A 17,528-nucleotide genomic window follows, 5' to 3' on the forward strand; every position below is an offset into this window, starting at 1 on the left:
TATTCCTCTAAGGGAACCGATAGCTGAAAGAATAAGAATGGTTCCAAACAATTGGTCCTGGTTGAGGAACATATAGAAAAGGAACAAACAGAGACCAATATTGGGCAAACAGATTCAGTTAATGGTTCCAGTCCTTTAGGTGAAGTTATCAGCCACAAGTGGTGGACCCGCAGTCACTGATTCCAATAGGGAATCAATTGAAATCCAAGGTGGAAATGAAGTGGAAGGGCGAAGCAGACGAGAAGCGGCCATTAGAGCAAGAACTAAAATTGCTGAGTGGACGCGCCTTCTCATCGCACTATTGAAGTAAAGACCTCTTCCTGCCCTCGGAGTGTGCGAACTGTCGCGAGAACATCAAAACTGTAAGTAGACACATCTTAATAAATTTGTGTGCTAGTAACCCTACTGAGGGATGCTAATGTTGGTACGATTGCAGGAAAAAAAAATGAATAGAAGAAATAATAAGCTTGACCAGGAGGGTGAGTTTTTGAAGTGCCTGGAAAGTCCGGCTGAATTTCAACACCTGCAGTTCAGTGAGTAATTTGTCTTATTGAAAATATGAATGGGCAATCAGAAGACAAAGCATATAAGTAAAGTTGAATGAAAGCAACCGAAATGGCACAGAATATTGAAACATGAATTGAATGTAAAAATGAGCTCGAAGTGCCAGGCCTCTTGGTGGCTTGGGATGGACTATAAGGGGAGTTGGGAGGTCCTCCGAAGGAACCTGAGGGTTCCGTTGCTGAAAGGAATGTGAGTACTTTAAAGGTACACATTCCTAGTTGAAAGTAAGATGCTTTGTTTACTGATATACCTGAAATCTAGACTATTCTAGACTAAATACTTTGTCGCTATAGATTTTACTGTGAACCTAGGATTACTCCGCGACAGCATCTGTCATTTGAATCATGTTAGAAAAATAGAATATAGAAGTTTGAAGCAGTAGGCAAAATACCGGAAAGCGGCGCCCTGTAAGGCGGAAGAAATTATGGCTGCGGTATATTAGGGAGTGGTCCGGGATCAGCAGTGGCTCAAGATAGGCGATCGTTGTAAGTTAAACTGAGTCCGTGCGGCGCCCGCTCCGCTCTCAGTGGAAGGTGAACCTTAAGCTTGCATTGTTTCGTTTCGTCAGACCATAAATGAATTATCAAGTAGAATAGAAATGTCTCAAAATTCGTATTGAAAAATAATTTCGCGGTATTTGGCCGCGAGAGGCCGCGTGTCGCTGCGTGTGACTGCATTTGGCCGCGTGTGGCTGCGTGTGGCCGCTTGTGGCTGCGTGTGGCCGCTTGTGGCCGCGTGTGACCGCATTTGGCCGCGTGTGGCTGCGTGTGGCCGCTTGTGGCTGCGTGTGGCCGCTTGTGGCCGCGTGTGACCGCATTTGGCCGCGTGTGGCTGCGTGTGGCCGCTTGTGGCTGCGTGTGGCCGCTTGTGGCCGCGTGTGACCGCATTTGGCCGCGTGTGGCCGCGTGTGGCCGCTGTAGCTAGCGGGGCGGGCGCGGCACTCACCGGCCACGTTGAGGCGCGTCCCGGAGCGCGGCGCGGGCCCGGGGTGCAGCCGGCCCGTGCTGCGCGAGTCGCCCAGCTTGGCGCGCCGCGTGTAGCCGCCGCTGCCTGCCGCTAATATCACATTTTTTTTTAAAACAAAAAATAAGCGCAAAAAAATATATAGAAATAAGTACTAACAAATAAATGTTTCTTATTCTTAAATACATATAAATTAAAAAAAAAATTAAGTGCCCTCACAGGTGGTTTGGGATGTAGCGTTGGCGGAAGAGGGAGCGGGAACGGGCGCGGGCGAACCGTTCGCGCCGCCGAGCTTCACGATGGTCACGCCGCCCGACGTGCGGTTTACTTCGCTGCTGCAACAAAAGATAATCGGTTTTAAACTGTTAAATGGTAGAGAGATGCCAGTTTAGGTCTGAAACTACGAATAAATAATAAGTAAGGAAGCGTAACTCAAAACAAATTCCACACAAAAAGTGGCCATACCCAAAACCAAAACGCCTGAAAGAATAATCCACTCGCTTTTCATAAACTCGTCTGATTTACAGCCTCGCGATGTATTGCAACTTGCACAATTCTTCTTGCAAATCTTAACTGGGATATAGGAAAGTAGAGCCGACCCAATATTATAAACACACAATAACCAAAACATAGGTTTAAACATAGGTTTACTTTATGTTAATTTTGCAATGGTCAAAGGAGCCAAAAGTTCCCTGAAATAGGAGCTCCGCGAAGTGGAGCACAGTCAAATCAGTTACATCTGCGCGTGCGCGCGCCATGTTACCTGTGCGCGGGGCGCACGGCGCAGAGCACTCGCTCGGTGAAGAGCGCGGGGTACGCGCTGCAGAGCGCGGTGCACTCGCGCACCAGAGCCGCGTGCGCGGCGCCACCTGTCGCCATCTCCTCCAGGATGAAGTTTAACGCCTCTTGCGCACGTTCCTACACAAAAAAGTTAAAAATATTAGCATTAGAAGACAGAATAACAGGTATTTTATTTATCAATTTTTTAAAATGAAATAATAAAAATTGTTAGAAAGGAACCCTTATAGTTTACAAATGTTTATCTATCCGCCCGTCTGCCCGCCCGCAGCCTTACTTAGTCTTCGAGCAACTTGTCGTTCTAAGGCTACGTACACACGCACTATGCGCGAACCGTGCAGCTCGAGCGCGCTGTCACTTTTTCAAGCGATACTTTAAAGAGAAACAGCACACTAATACTGCGTGGCTAACCGCATAGTGCGTACGTGGGCTAAGGGGAGGTTTCACGTGTGATCTGCTCACTGAGGGGGGCACTGACCTTGCTGGTGTACCCGACCTGCGCGAGCGCGGCCGCGACGAGCGCCACGTGCTGCGGCGAGGCGTGCGGCGGCCGCGCCGCTCGTCGCAGCGCCGCGCACTGAGGGGGGCACTGACCTTGCTGGTGTACCCGACCTGCGCGAGCGCGGCCGCGACGAGCGCCACGTGCTGCGGCGAGGCGTGCGGCGGCCGCGCCGCGCGTCGCAGCGCCGCGCCCTGCTCGCACACCAGCGACACGCGCGCGCGGGACACGCACACTATCAGCTAAACACGTTAAAAACCATATTAGTTTAAAGAATAAAAAAACCGCTTTAATAACAAATCGAATATTTAGGCCCAGTCTGCAATGTGATTTTTTTCCGGGCTGTTTTTTTCTCGCTATACTGCAAGTAACACGTTGACTCTTAGACCCGGTCCAGACGCAGCGTTTTGCGCGAGAGCCCTCTCACTAGACACGATACGCGCCAGTGCCGTCGCGCGCAAAACGCTCCGTCTGTACAGGTTCTTATACGAGTATTCGCACTGGTGGTAAAAAAATCGCAAAGAAATTGTATGTAAAGCATGGAATATAATTCGCGCGAATAAATATTGCGCGGTGAAAAATTGCAGTGCGGACAGGGCCTTATTCATCTATGCAAAGACAGACTCGCGAAATCTACAACTCACAGAGCCCCTAGTTACAATCATTCAAAATCATACCTGCAAGAGATCCACGCACATACACCCCGGATCATTCTGGCTGGTGGTACTGGGGCACAGATAAGACAACAACTGCGGTATACTCGTCTTGAGCGCGTCAGGGCGCCGCGCCGCGATCTGCTCGAACAGAGCGAACAGGGAGTTCTTCTCGACAGGCTCGGCGTGCGGCAGGAGAGACACCAGCGCCATCACGTGGCCTTCCAAAGGCTCCGGGCACACTTCATATAGGTTGGTGAGGATGCGACTCAGTGGGTAGTTTCCTGTGTGAGTGAAGCGTATCTTAGTGAAAAGGGAGTCCCAGGCAAGTTTGGCGGCAAATTAAAAAAAATAAAAAATGTGTCGGTGACACATTTTACAAATAAATAAATGTCTGTTGTAAATACCTAACAAGCACTCACATTCGCGCGCAAACATTCGTACATTGTACAAATGTTTTCAAGCAAACAAAAGTGGGAATCAAGCCTAAATGAATGCGTTGTCAAAGGTTCGAGGTTCGTAGCGTCTCACATCGACGTCGAAATCGGACAGGATAAATTTATTAGAATTCATGTACCAAATTACATTTAAAATTTATTAGGAGATTTTTTTTTAGGTGTATGTAACCATAATGAGCCAATCCAATGGCTGTGTGAGCTAATTCCCAACCTGTACTAAGCCTGTGTGGAAACTATAACTCAAGCCGCTACATATAACTACCCAGTTGAACATATGTATATACTCGTATGGACTCTCACCAGTCATGATAGAGTCCATGATGGTCTGCACATGCGGCTTGAGCAGCCCCGCGTGGTGCACCGCGGCCAGGGACAGGTAACGCGCCATGTGCCGGGATATCTCCCGGTTGCCCTTGTGAAGGAATTGCACCGCTACAGGCAGGAACAGCTCCATTACGTTCTTGTTGCCGCTGATCTCTTTGTCTGGTTGGATAGGGAATGATACCTGGAAAGCGTTTAAATGTTTTATTGTATTTATAATTGCTTATTAAGCTTGCCAGTGACGATGCAAGGATGTGGAAGACCACTCTTTGTTTGGCTACCAATGATAGAAAAAGATCTCTAAGAACAAAACTATGCATAGTCATAGTCGTCTATGCGTCACTGCTGAGTAGAATAAGGAGCAGCCCAAACAGCATCTCAAAGATGATAGCTGATCATGTTGGTTGTCCTGTTTTAAACGAAATTATTTTAAAGGTAAAATCCAACTTAGTTTTTAACAAAAATGAGAATTATTATTATTATTATAGTTAAAATTTAAGACAAGGGAGACTGATATAGATGAAGGTATGATATGATGATGATGATTGTAATTTTATTGTATTTCTTAAAAATGAAAACAAGTTGACTGAAAGTGTAAGAGGAATAAAATCATTACAATTATTACACACAATACATTATTCAAACTATAAATCCAGCTTAGCAAAACCAGTTAATCATCAATTAGTTAAATACATCATTAAATTTGTCATTCAACGATTGATACAAGGCACAAACAAATACTAATACTATTCAAATTATCTTGAGACATGAATAATCGTGATTTAAACAATTCAATTATTAAGGGTTCCATGTTAACATTTGCTCATTTCCCCCATGGTATGGGGGTGCCATATTGAATATTTGCAGTATTTACAGAACCCTACACTCTGTGTTGTCAGACATATACTTAAACTTTATTGTTTCAGAATATGTTCAAACATACCAAAACAATACAAGCGATCACATCAGATGCTATTTTGGCATGAGGTGGGTCATCATCTCGCAGATGGCCAATGGGCATCAGGTTGTGGTGCAAGCAGGACTCGAGCAGTGCTACTAGCGCCCCACAATATTTCTCCAATGTCCCTGTCTCCTTGATGCAAGAGGTCACACGGGTGACACATATCTCTATTAGGGCTTGGTCATGGTCGTTGCGGATATAGTCTGGACGGGATGAGATCTCAGTTATTTGTTTTAGCTGCAAGAGACATACAACATTCAGTAAGGAATTATTTTAATGTAGGTAATAAAAAGTGTAATGACAGTTTTTAAATGGTTTACGGTTATTTATATTAGACATATTGTCTACAGGATGTTATTATGAGGTAAGTAGACACAATGTATTATTGGGATTTATATTAAAGATAATGGCTGTCTACATCCCGTAAAAATATATCTTGAATTTCTTTTATTTTACTAGTAGATTTTATGCTAATATCTGTTACAAGTTAAGAGCCAGGTTTAATTATGTGATTTATCATAACTTAGTCACAGAGCCAATTACAATAAAGAGAATCACATTAAAGGTGATTAACATAATTAAATTGGCTCCACTTCTTAATGTGCTACAACCATGCAGTAATAAAAGTTAAATATAACGGTTCAGAACTACCAAAAATTATCTTTCAAGAATATGCAACATTAACTTGTTATTCACATACATATAGCTATTTTCAAGGAGATGCGACAGCTTGCCGTGAATGTTATCACCTCAAAGAGTTCATCCAGAGATAATTCTGATTTCTGATAACAATGATTATAAAATACACTTTGGATAAATAGATGCTAAATAAACTAGATGGGATATATTTTTAATATCTACCAGTGGTTTAGGCAACAATACAATATATGTACACAAATAAAGTCTCTGTTTAGGAAGGATAACAGCTTACCACTTCATTCAAATCGTCGACGATCTGGGAGTCGTGAATGGAGAATAAATCGCCGGCGCGGGTTAAGTCCCGCTCCGTCAAGACGTGCTTCAACAGCTCGTGCATTGTCACGATAGCCTAGGGTTCCGACACGGAGCCCCCAGCCACTAAACTAGCATAGTATAATCACAACCAACTAACTACTTCAACCGACACATCACACTCGTTTCACAAAGAACTTTTCAGCACACATGAATTTATATCTGTAATAACATTGGCTTTTAAGACACTCAAATGTGGCGAAAAAACATTTCTATCAATATTTCAGCTATTTTAAAGTAATTAAAACCAGACGAGCGAGATTATACTTTCGATAGGAAAAGTAACATTATCGTTCCGTTCCTTTCTTTTGAAGATTTATTTATGATTTTAAGCAATGCGGAGATACTTATTTAAAAAGCATAATATTACTAACAAAGTACAAAAATACAAGATTCTAATATTCCTAGAATAATATCCTCTTTCCAAGATTTCAGTTATACATTTCTATTGAGCACTTGTTTACATTTCTTGTATTCATTGGCAGAACGGAACGAATTCTAGAAACGTCATCAACATTCCAAAAGGTACTTTAAAGTTCGAACTTCTTTATTATCGTATTTAAATGTTATTGTTATTATACCTGAAAACCTGACACCAAATTAAGATCCACATGCAATATTGTTTTTATTTTCTTTTCAAATTCTTCTGTTATTTGAAATTTTAGTTGTAGGATACTATGGTTTTAATAATATTATGGTTATAGTAAGTTTTAGGTCTCTATAAAAAACCTAGTTCTCATTGTCAAATGTGGGTGACACTCTATCCCGGTCCGGATAATACGGAGATGGAAATACCGATCGACCCTGTCATGACCCTGATGACTCCTGTCAGTTTCTATCAGACTTATAATACACTACTTTTTCTACGGTTTCTATGGGCGAGTACACAAAAAACAGGGCCGATATTTCCATTTCGGTGTTATCCGGGCCGAAAAAGAGTGTCACCCGTCAAATGTCATTTATTCATTCGTTCGTGAAGTTCGAGCTCCATAAGGAAAATATTGCAAAGTAAAGAAATTAAATTAAACCATTTTTCTATTTGTAAAGTTAAGAAGGAAAAATTGCCACAATGCCTGTTGCATGTAGGACAGGGTGTGGAAAAAACGCTGTATTAAAGGTAAATGAAAAATGTTTTAGGTTATGTGATTAACTCGATCTTGTATAGATAGTAATATTATTTAACTATTGAATAATTACAGCGTCCCAAAACCGGTGATGCTCTGTGCAAAGAATGCTTCTATTGGGCTTTTGAAACAGAAATCCACTACACTATCACTAAAGGGCAGCTCTTTAACAGAGGAGATGCTGTTGCAATCGCTGCATCTGGTGGCAAAGACTCAACTGTCCTAGCCCATGTCATGAAAACTCTCAACCAACGGTACGACTATGGCTTAAATCTTATGTTACTATCAATAGATGAAGGGATCACTGGTTACAGAGATGACAGTTTGGAAACAGTGAAACAAAATCGTGATGACTATGAAATGTCACTGAAAATTCTGTCATACAAAGATCTGTATGGTTGGACTATGGATGAAATAGTGGCCCAGATTGGAAGGAAGAATAATTGCACTTTCTGTGGAGTGTTTCGTCGTCAAGCACTTGACAGAGGAGCTGCAATGCTTGGGGTGAAGTGTATTGCCACCGGACACAATGCAGATGACATCGCAGAAACAGTGCTTATGAATGTGCTAAGAGGAGATATTGCCAGATTAAAAAGGTGTACAGCAATATCTACTGTAAGTTCTGTATAAATTTCATCAAAAAAAAATTATCATTTAAATAAATTTATTAAATAATGTTACTAATAATATAAACAGCCTCTAGGACACATACCTACCTATTATGAGGATTATAAATAAGTGCCCCCTCTACCTTATTTTGCCATTACGTGATACTTGCTTGCCACAATGTTGTCAACCTCTGGTTTATGGTGTTGGTAACAGATCATTGCTTGGTCTGAATAGCATAAACAAATTTTTGATAGGTGAGATCATAGACAACAGCTTATTTCTAATCTTCTCTTGCTTTCAGGGAAGCGAAGGGACAATTCCAAGAGTGAAGCCTCTGAAGTACACATACGAGAAGGAGATTGTGATGTATGCACACTACAAGAAACTGGTCTATTTCTCCACAGAGTGTGTGTTTGCCCCCAATGCATACCGGGGACATGCTCGGGCTCTGCTTAAGGACATGGAGAAGATCAGACCTTCATGCATCATGGACATTATTTATTCTGGTAATTATTATCAAATACGGTTTGTGAAACAGTGTATTACTTTGAATCCTTTTTCTTATTTCTGTATAATTTTAGGAGAAACAATGGCAGTGAAAGAAGAAGTTTCTCTACCTTCCCAGAGAATTTGTGTCCGATGCAAGTTTGTCTCCTCCCAAGAGGTGTGCAAAGCCTGTGTGCTCCTAGAAGGCCTAAATAAAGGCCTGCCTCGATTAGGTATTGGTAAGAGTTCCAAAGCTAAGAGAATGCTAGAGGAGTACAATGCTAATCAACCACCAGGAAAAACATTAGAGGCTGTTACTAAAGATTTAAATGATGAATTAGATGGCAATAACAGTAAAGATAAACCAGCAAGATGTAGCAGGAGCAAGGTAAATTCAAAAAAGAATAAGGAAAACTGCAGCAATAATTGTTCAGGAAAATGTTCTAAGGAGACGATAGAACCTACCAATTCTAAAATTAATAATTTACTTGAAGAATATGGCTTAGATGAAACAAGTAATGTTAAAGTAGTCGGAAAAGAATCTGACAATTCTGATGATGAACTTATATCCAATCAACAAGAAGATGAGACTTGTTCAGGGACTTGCGGGAAATTGGGATCTGTACAGATTGGTTTCTGATATTATGTATAAATTAAAGAATATATTTATTTATATAAAACGTTTATTAATCCATTTACGTACCACATCCAACAATCTTAGCAGAAAATATGTGTAGCTCTGTTATAAATATAAGAAAATCTATAGTCAGTATTGCTTTTTTGTTGTGTTAGAACAACAGTACAACTATCTCCTTGTTCTATGGACTTTAAATTAATATATAATTACTAAAACATTAATCATTTAAAAAACTATTAGGCTAATTGCATTGTAATGATAATTTCACATCTGTCAACTGAAGCTCCTTCATTTAATGTTATTTGTGTACAGTCAAGGGCAAAGATATTGACACGGCCAAAGTTGCAAAAATATGTATACATGGCCTTAATGTTAAGTGCATAAAGTTTTTGTAACTTTGGCCGTATCAATATCTTTGCCCTTGACTGTACAGCTAAATCTTAAACTCTTGACTCTCTCGTCACAATCTATTTTTAATTCCACTATTTGACGGGACATAGATTGTGGTTACCGTTGCATCCAACCAGTGGTAGGGTATGCATAAGCGTAGGCAACACTAGCGCTGTCTACCCTGATGGCAGCACTAGTGTTGCCTACCATGTGGCCGGTGCTGGCCGGTGCGTGCCCATGAAGCAACTGGTGCTGTTTTCCTGAGCTGCACGCCAGTACACAGATAATGACCATGGGTAGACTGAATACTTTGCAGAATGTTAATGTTGTGTAGACTATGCTCGTAACAAATATATCTAATGTTCTTAACGTGAATCATTAAAACTGCTATTTGACTATGTCTGACAACGGTACAGAAGCCTATCGCAGTTTCGAAGCAGCAGTGCTTGCACTGTTGTGTTTCGGCGTGGAGAGTAAGACAGCCGGTGAAATTACTGGCACTTGAGGTATCCCATCTTAGGTTGGCAACGCATCTGCAATCCCCTTGGTGTTGCAGTTGTCTATGGGCGGTGGTGATCTCTTACCATCAGGAGACCCACTTGCTCGTTTGCCAACAAGTCGAATAAAATTTTTTTTTTTCATCTATCTAGGAAAATACCAGAAATTCTCTAATCAAAGTAATGCAAAGTTTACACTAGCTATGAGGTCGCAGTTGCACTCATTTGCTTTATGTGTGTGTAGTGGAACTATTCATTCATTATTCAAAATGGCGAGCCAGCGCACTGTTTTTTTTTCTACCGGGTAACGATGAATAGGAAAACATCGCGCGTCTTTGACACCCTAGCAGGTGTAAACTAAACGTAAATGGATGCGTGCTGTCAGTTCCTTGAGTGCAAGTTTTTTCGCAATATATACATATCTAGGACGCGTCTGTGTTTACATTTAATAACTACGGTAAAAACAATGGCTCTAACAATTTATATCTTACTCAAAAACGTTAGAAACTGTTTAGCTATAGCAAAATGTTTAAAATTTAGGGAAAGATGACCCCATTAAGTTTTTTTTAACGGATCTGCCAATGTTGAGGTTGACTTAGGGTCTGTTTCCACCAGAGATGTGCAAGGATGTGCTTTGAGGAATGTGTTTTTCATGAACCAATACGCTTCATTTACCTTACCTCGCTCCGCTCAGCTGTTTCCACTAGAGATATGCTGTGCGAGGATAGGCAAGTGGTGCGGTTCTATTGGTTCATGAAAAACATATCCCTCGGAACACATCCCCGCACATCGCTGGTCTCGGCTATAAGCCGAGTTTAGACTTGCAAGAAAAATCACGCCAGTTGCATTACATTGCGAGGCCGTAAAGCCAACGAGTTTGTAGTGGTCAATCGAGCGCCGGAATGTAATGCAACTTGCACGATTTTTCTTGCAAGTCTAAACTCGGCTTTAGACTTTCTTATGCTATCTACGGTAATTCTACCAGTTTTTGGTAAGGGCTGGAATACACAAGCCTGTAGCTCGCACATTTTCGTACAAGTAGCTGGCGCGCGTACATCAATCTTCATACAAATATGGCACAAGCGTGCAAGCTACTTGCATGAAAATGTAGGAGTTACAGGGTAACAGTCAGATACAGGCGTCACGTTTTTGATTCGTTAAACTAAGCGAGCCAAACTGTACTTAACGTCCATCGGATCTATGGATACTAACGCCATCTAGCCTGTCAAGAAACCCTCATTAAATTAGCTAACGTTAACGAGTCGATAAAACTTATGCTACGTACGCACTATGTGGTTAGCAGCGCGGTTTTAACGCGCCGTCCCTCTTCAAAGTATCGCTTGAGATAGAGACGGCGCGCTAAAACCGCGCGGTTACCCGCATAGTGCGTACGTAGCCTTACACTCAAGGTAAACGTTTCAGACACGTTACGGGCCCCATAGCGTCTCGCGCAATAAAGTCACTGTGGTCAGAACTCTAGTCTAGGTGATGAAAGCGGGAGCTCGCGAATGTATCCGCTCGCGGCAGATGGGGCAGGCCTCCTGGATGTTGTCCGAACAGTCTTCGCACAGGCACACGTGGCCGCACGGCAGCAGGATTATCTGCAAATAGAATATCAACTATTTTTAGTCAAAATACCACAAACGGGACTTATCACGCTATTATTACACAAGTAATATTTACCTCGACGTTTCGGCAACGTTACAGTTGCCGTGGTCACGAGTAGACTGAACGTTCGGAGGGACGTTCGGACGTTGTTAGTGTTGTGTGTCGGTGTGATAGGGTGACTAATAAAAGTGACCAAGTGCGGGTAGTGCGTGATACGAGTGCCGGCACTATTAGTGATCAAGTGCGGGTAGTTTGAAGAACTCGCGCTGCTAGGCAGACTTGACACCCCACACTTCAGTCTACTCGTGACCACGGCAACTGTAACGTTGCCGAAACGTCGAGGTAAATATTACTTGTGTAATAATAGCGTGATAAGTCCCGTTTGTGGTATTTTGACTATGAGTGAGAATCACGAAAGTTTAAAACGTTATATCAACTATTTTATTTGCCAGAATACTTATAAATGTAGTACAGTCACTAGCACTAATATATGACACAACAAAGTGTGCTTAAATATCTGATACAAATACGACGCCATGGCTACGTTCCACTTATCCTCCGCAACACCCGCGACCATGACCGCTGAAATTGCCGTTGCAGTAACGTAAAAAGGTCGCGGGCGTTTTGTTATAAGTAGAACTCACATTTTGAGCTCTGTATGATCACAATAAGGCGGCATAGTGAAAACTTTTAGTAAACGTTTCGCATAGATTGGAGGAAAATTGAATTCAACATGGATTCCCGTGAATTTATGGTTGCGTCTATGACAAAACGAATGACAGATATGACTCGGAAAGTTCATCAAGTTGATGACATTTCGCTCATCTGCCATCTGTCAAATGAAAGCCCACTCGACTCAACAATAATCTGTGGGCAAAGTGGGCGCAACACGGTCGCCAATAGTGACGTTGCGGACGTTTAGTGGACCGTACCTAATTTCTAAGGCCGCTAGAACGTGAACGTTGAAGTTTTGTTCGAGCCCCTTCCCCTTTAACCCTCACTAATGGATGCCTCCTAATGGGTCAGCAGGTTTACTAAGTTTCGGCGAATAACGTTTGGCAACCTGTTTAATTCCCAACTGTTTAATATTTCTGAAATTGTAATTTCAGGGTTTTATAAAACTAACCTAACCTAACCTAAAGGGTTCTACACGATGGCCCCGGAATTAAATCCTGAAATATTACAGTTTAACAGCCTTATTCATAAAAGTTAGACCTCCTTGAAGGCTCCTTGAAGGCCCGATGCTAAAAAACATGATTCATAAACGTCTGTTAGCGCTAATCAGTCGATCAAGGCTCTGCTAAGTTAGCGGACCGTAGACCCTCCTTTATCTCCCTGCTAAGTCACAAAATGGCCGCCACAAGTTTGAACAGCTGATTTTGACAAGAGCAAAAACCATACCGAAGATATTTTAGTGAAGGGTGAAGTTACGCAAAGATTAAAAAAAAACCAGGAAAAAATATTTTCAGGAATTTGTATTTAAAAATCCTCTAATTAGCACAATAAATTAACAATAAATATAAAAAAAAATATTAGGATGATTAACATAATTATGGCTTTTGCACAACATAAACATGCGGATCGAAATGGCGGGAAAACAAACTTCTCGCTTTTTATTTTTTTTCCTGCTAATTTGCTGTCACTGCTGTCAACTTTTTTTTAATTATCGATTAGGCCATTTTTTGTCTTTGATTTGTCAAGGTGGCCAACATAACGCGTCTAATCAGTCTATCAGCGGCTCAACAACTAGCAGACTGCTAGCAAGCGTTTATGAATCATACTTCTTGACAACCGTCTAACAAGCTTAATCAGTCTGCTAAGTAACAGACGATCAAACCTCAATTAAGGATTTTTTATGAATAAGGCTGTAAGAGTTGTAAAATGAAGTTGCGAATGAAACAGGTTGCCAACGTTACGTTGCGTAAAGGCAGTACTCGGGTCAGCAACATAGTCCCAGTCACCTCCTTAGGGTTCTCGGCGCAGACCACACACAGCTGCACCTCAGGCAGGTCGGTGTCGCGCGCGCGCTTGCGGCGCTCGCGGCGGCCGGCGGCCAGCTGCGTCTTGAGCGCGTCCTCGCGCGCGCGCGCCGCCGCCGCCGCTTCAGCCACTTGTACGCCACGCGCGTCGACGCCAGCGCCGCCACGCTGCCGAATATCACCAGCAGCACTCTGGAAAATATTTTATTGTTTTCGAGTTACTTATTATTATTATTATTATTATTTAGAAGCCTGTAGAGGTGTCCCAGTGCTGGGCAAAGGCCTCCCCCCATGTCCTCCACTCTACCCTTTCTTGGGCTGTCTCTGACCAGCTGCAAAGAAAGGCGTCCAGATCGTCCCGTCGAGTTACTTAGAAATAAAAAAATAGAAATAGAAACATTTATTCGTATTTGGGCCAATCAACATTTTACCGACATTTTGGGCGTCTCATGCGTTACCAGAATTGTCTCTGGCGTTACCAAAAAGATATCGTACTTCCAACAAGATATTTCACCGTCCACCATCTATTAAATTAGAGAAAAAACATGTTTACTTACAAAAATCTGCAATTGTTTGAAAAATGTCTGGGACAGAATAGTGTGGCTAAAAAAGTCGATTGGCCCATTTCGCAATATAAGTAATTACATAATATACACACTTAGACAATTAAAAAAAAACAAGATTTTTGCCTACCAACTTGCTTTTTTGGGACCCGCTTAGCATATCTATTTGGTGTACGAAATTCGCTAAGGAACAAATACTTTTTTTAATTTATTTATACAAGAAATAAGATAAAAGTTCACAATATGAGTAGCTTAGAGAGCGAACTAAAACCGAACACTGTTTATCTGTCGCCGCGTCCACCGACATCCACCGGTTGCCTACTAATACTACTAATTACAGTACGTACACATGAAAATCTTTCGACGTATATGTATTTATTTATAAAAACAATTATAGTGGCTATGGCTAGCACGCGTCACCAAATAACTAAGAACTGAGTTCGACCCCCAGCCCCATGTTTTTCTGTTGTTTTCTGTATTCTCGTTGCAGTAGAAATTGAAAAGGAAAAAAAAGATTTAAAAATAAAAGTTACTTACAAAAGCGTGTTAAACATATTTGTTTATAAGTAGGTATTGAGAACCGATACTTTCTGAGAGCTATTAAGACGACAGATTATGATTCATTAGAATGAATCAACAGTGAATTTAATACATACATAAAATCACGCCTCTTTCCCAACGGGGTAGGCAGGAACTACATCCTTCCACTTGCTAAGATTCTGGCATACAACTCTCGCTTCCTCTTCATTGAACGAAATATATAACGGCTCAGTTACAGCTGTGTCTTAACGTCACACTGTATTCGCGTCTAAAAAATAATGGGAAGAGCAATAATTCAAAATGACAATAAATTCGAATGTCAGTCGCACTCACATAGTCGAGACGAACATATCAAAGAGCGCCGCGGGAATATGCACTCAACGAGTAGCAATTAAGACCGCGCTCCTAATCGAACTCCCGCCCGAAGGTCGTCACGTGTGAACAATACTTGTGCAGTAAAATTGTTTTAATTTAGTGGGTGACCTCAAAGGAGCTAGATTTTATAACAATTATAGCAGTACAGCTAAAAATTTTGACGCGCGCTCTGACACTTTTAACTAGAAAAAAAAACAATTCCAAGTTTAGGTATATTTTGTACCTTAGGCTGCTATTCAAAGTCAAAGTCTATCTTTATTCAATTTAGGCTATAACAAGCACTTATGAATGTCAAAAAAAATCTACCACCTATTACCCTTAAACTACTCATAATTCTCAAAAAACTTAACCGTTATAATTTTTCTTGTAAGTTTGATATACTTACTACCATCCTGATTTTTTTCAAATTTTTCCACCCACCAGTTTAGATTTTAGAGGGGGGGGACGCTCGATTTTAATGAAAATTTGCACTTTAAAGTTGAATATTTTGTAAGCAAATCACTGAATCGAAAAATCGTTTTAGCAACCCCCTAATGGTTTTAAAATACCTAGCCAACGATACCCCACACTATAAGGTTGGACGAGAAAAAAAAATCACCCCCACTTTACGTCTATGGGAGATACTCTAAAAAAATTTTTTTAAATTTTTAATTGTATCATTTTGTCGGCATAGTTTACATATATATTCGTGCAAAATTACAGCTTTCTAGCATTTATAGTCCCTGAGCAAAGCCGCGGACGGACAGACAGACAGACAGACATGGCGAAACTATAAAACGGAACGTTTTTGCCATTTTGGCTACGGAACCCTAAAAAGCCAAGTAAGTCGATTTTGCACACGGAGGATTCCTGTAGGTATTTTAGCTGGCAACCCTAAGTATCAATAAAACCCGCGAAAAATGCCATTAATATTGACGTCATTGTAAAATGTTGAAAAAAAAAACATGTTTTTGGCACATGCTTTATTACAGAATTTCCGCGACCCATTTCAAAACCACGCCACGACCTTAATTTGGGTCGCGACCCGAGGTTAAGAAATGCTGCTATAGGTAAACGATTTTCTACTAGATCTCACATACCTCAAGAAATCTCTCGAACTAGCCAGTCGCTTCAGCAAAGTCGACTTAGTAGCAGTAGTCAGATACAGAGGCAGCCCGTCCCGGGGCGGCTGTATCTTGAGCTGTCCGGCGTGCGTACTCAGCTCCCCGACGGCGGTGATGTAGGAGCCGTCGCGCAGCATCTCTTCCATGGTCTGCAGCCCGCGCTGCCGCACGCCCGAGAAGAAGCCCCACACGTGGTCGATCACGCCCGGGGACATCGGCTCGAACTTGTCCGAGATTACGTCCATGTCTGTGGATATACAAGTGTGTGATTCTTCATTCTCACCAAGCTATACAGGACAGGATTCGGGAAACGTAAAAAGAACCAACCCAAAATTACTTACTAAGTACATGGTCACTCTACAATTAAGTGTGGGGATTTTAAACTTTCGTAATTCTCACTCATAACTGATATACGCACCTTTAGAACGAAACCGACACAATTCAAAATGTTCTCATTTTAAAACTCAATCATGTTTTGTTTTATACAAAGTTTATTTTAGTAATGTGAATATTTCGAATTGTAATATATTCTGGAACTTTATCAAGACTACTCTATTTATTGTTAAAACTACCTCAACATTTTAACCACATTGCTGCAACCAACTTGCACAGGCCGCTAATCAATTAAAATTAAATTTATGCAATTGTATCCAAGGCTGATCTTACTGGCGCAGTGCTAACTAGCACTTATAAGGTGTCTTACCCAATAACTCCGCAGCAAGTGCGTCCACCACCTCAATACTGTATTTGCCATTGCTGAGAACAAATGGGCTGGAGTTGCACACCTCGTGTATAGTCCTGGTCTGGTCCGACCAGAATCCAGCCGATGTTCGTGCTATTACATGTTCTTTTATTGTTAACCTGAAAATTACGGAATACTTACTAATATTATAAGTAACTCTGTCTGTGTGTTACCTCTTCACACTCAAACAGTTAGATCGATTTAGATAAAAATTGATTTGTAGATATGTAGTTTGAGACTCTGGGAACAGGATATGATAGTTTTTATCCTATAAAAATTACACAGTTTTCTCAGGATTGTGATAAAATTATTTCCTCAAGTTTTTTTTTATTATAATTAAAATAAAACAATTAAACAATAAAACACAATAACAAAAACCGGCCAAGAGCGTGTCGTACACGCCCAGGATAGGGTTCCGTAGCCATTACAAAAAAATCTAATAATATTTTTCTAAGGATTTCGTATTGTGTACTGAATCTTCTAAGTTTAGGTATATTTTATACCTTAGGCTGCTAGCAATTCACTCTTAAACTACTAATAATTCTCAAGCAATATTAGCCGCTATAATTTTCCTAGTAAATTTGATCCACCCAACAGTTTAGATTTTAGAGGGAGGGACGTTCAATTTCAATGAAAATTTGCACTTT

At 41.2% G+C, this 17,528-nt stretch overlaps 4 protein-coding genes across 9 annotated transcripts in view; 2 read left to right on the forward strand and 2 right to left on the reverse strand.

The window, feature by feature from the left end:
- The window catches only part of LOC141445385 (GTPase-activating Rap/Ran-GAP domain-like protein 3), a 324,516-nt gene that overhangs the window by 64,395 nt on the left and 242,593 nt on the right, over nt 1-17,528 (forward strand). The gene's annotated exons all lie outside the window — the stretch shown is intronic.
- LOC141438274 (protein melted-like) lies at nt 299-6,702 on the reverse strand. Its single transcript, XM_074102082.1, has 9 exons — nt 6,149-6,702; nt 5,200-5,454; nt 4,236-4,440; nt 3,502-3,761; nt 2,920-3,066; nt 2,291-2,445; nt 1,747-1,889; nt 1,510-1,620; nt 299-360 (listed from the first exon to the last, which is right to left on the reverse strand). The coding sequence occupies exons 1-9, from the start codon at nt 6,251-6,253 to the stop codon at nt 299-301; spliced, it is 1,443 nt and encodes a 480-aa protein (XP_073958183.1). The 5' UTR covers nt 6,254-6,702.
- Nucleotides 6,982-9,087, forward strand: LOC141445357 (cytoplasmic tRNA 2-thiolation protein 1-like). Its single transcript, XM_074111204.1, has 4 exons — nt 6,982-7,345; nt 7,428-7,967; nt 8,263-8,467; nt 8,543-9,087. The coding sequence occupies exons 1-4, from the start codon at nt 7,298-7,300 to the stop codon at nt 9,085-9,087; spliced, it is 1,338 nt and encodes a 445-aa protein (XP_073967305.1). The 5' UTR covers nt 6,982-7,297.
- LOC141445366 (mitochondrial E3 ubiquitin protein ligase 1-like) lies at nt 9,106-17,000 on the reverse strand (the record flags this gene model as incomplete). Its single annotated transcript, XM_074111213.1, is given in 5 exon segments — nt 9,106-11,572; nt 13,541-13,666; nt 13,669-13,750; nt 16,116-16,386; nt 16,843-17,000. Coding segments are annotated over 5 exon segments (757 nt in total), but the record flags the coding sequence as incomplete, so codon positions are not given.

This window comes from Choristoneura fumiferana, chromosome Z (genome assembly GCF_025370935.1).
Source record: "Choristoneura fumiferana chromosome Z, NRCan_CFum_1, whole genome shotgun sequence".
Lineage (NCBI taxonomy): Eukaryota > Metazoa > Arthropoda > Insecta > Lepidoptera > Tortricidae > Choristoneura > Choristoneura fumiferana.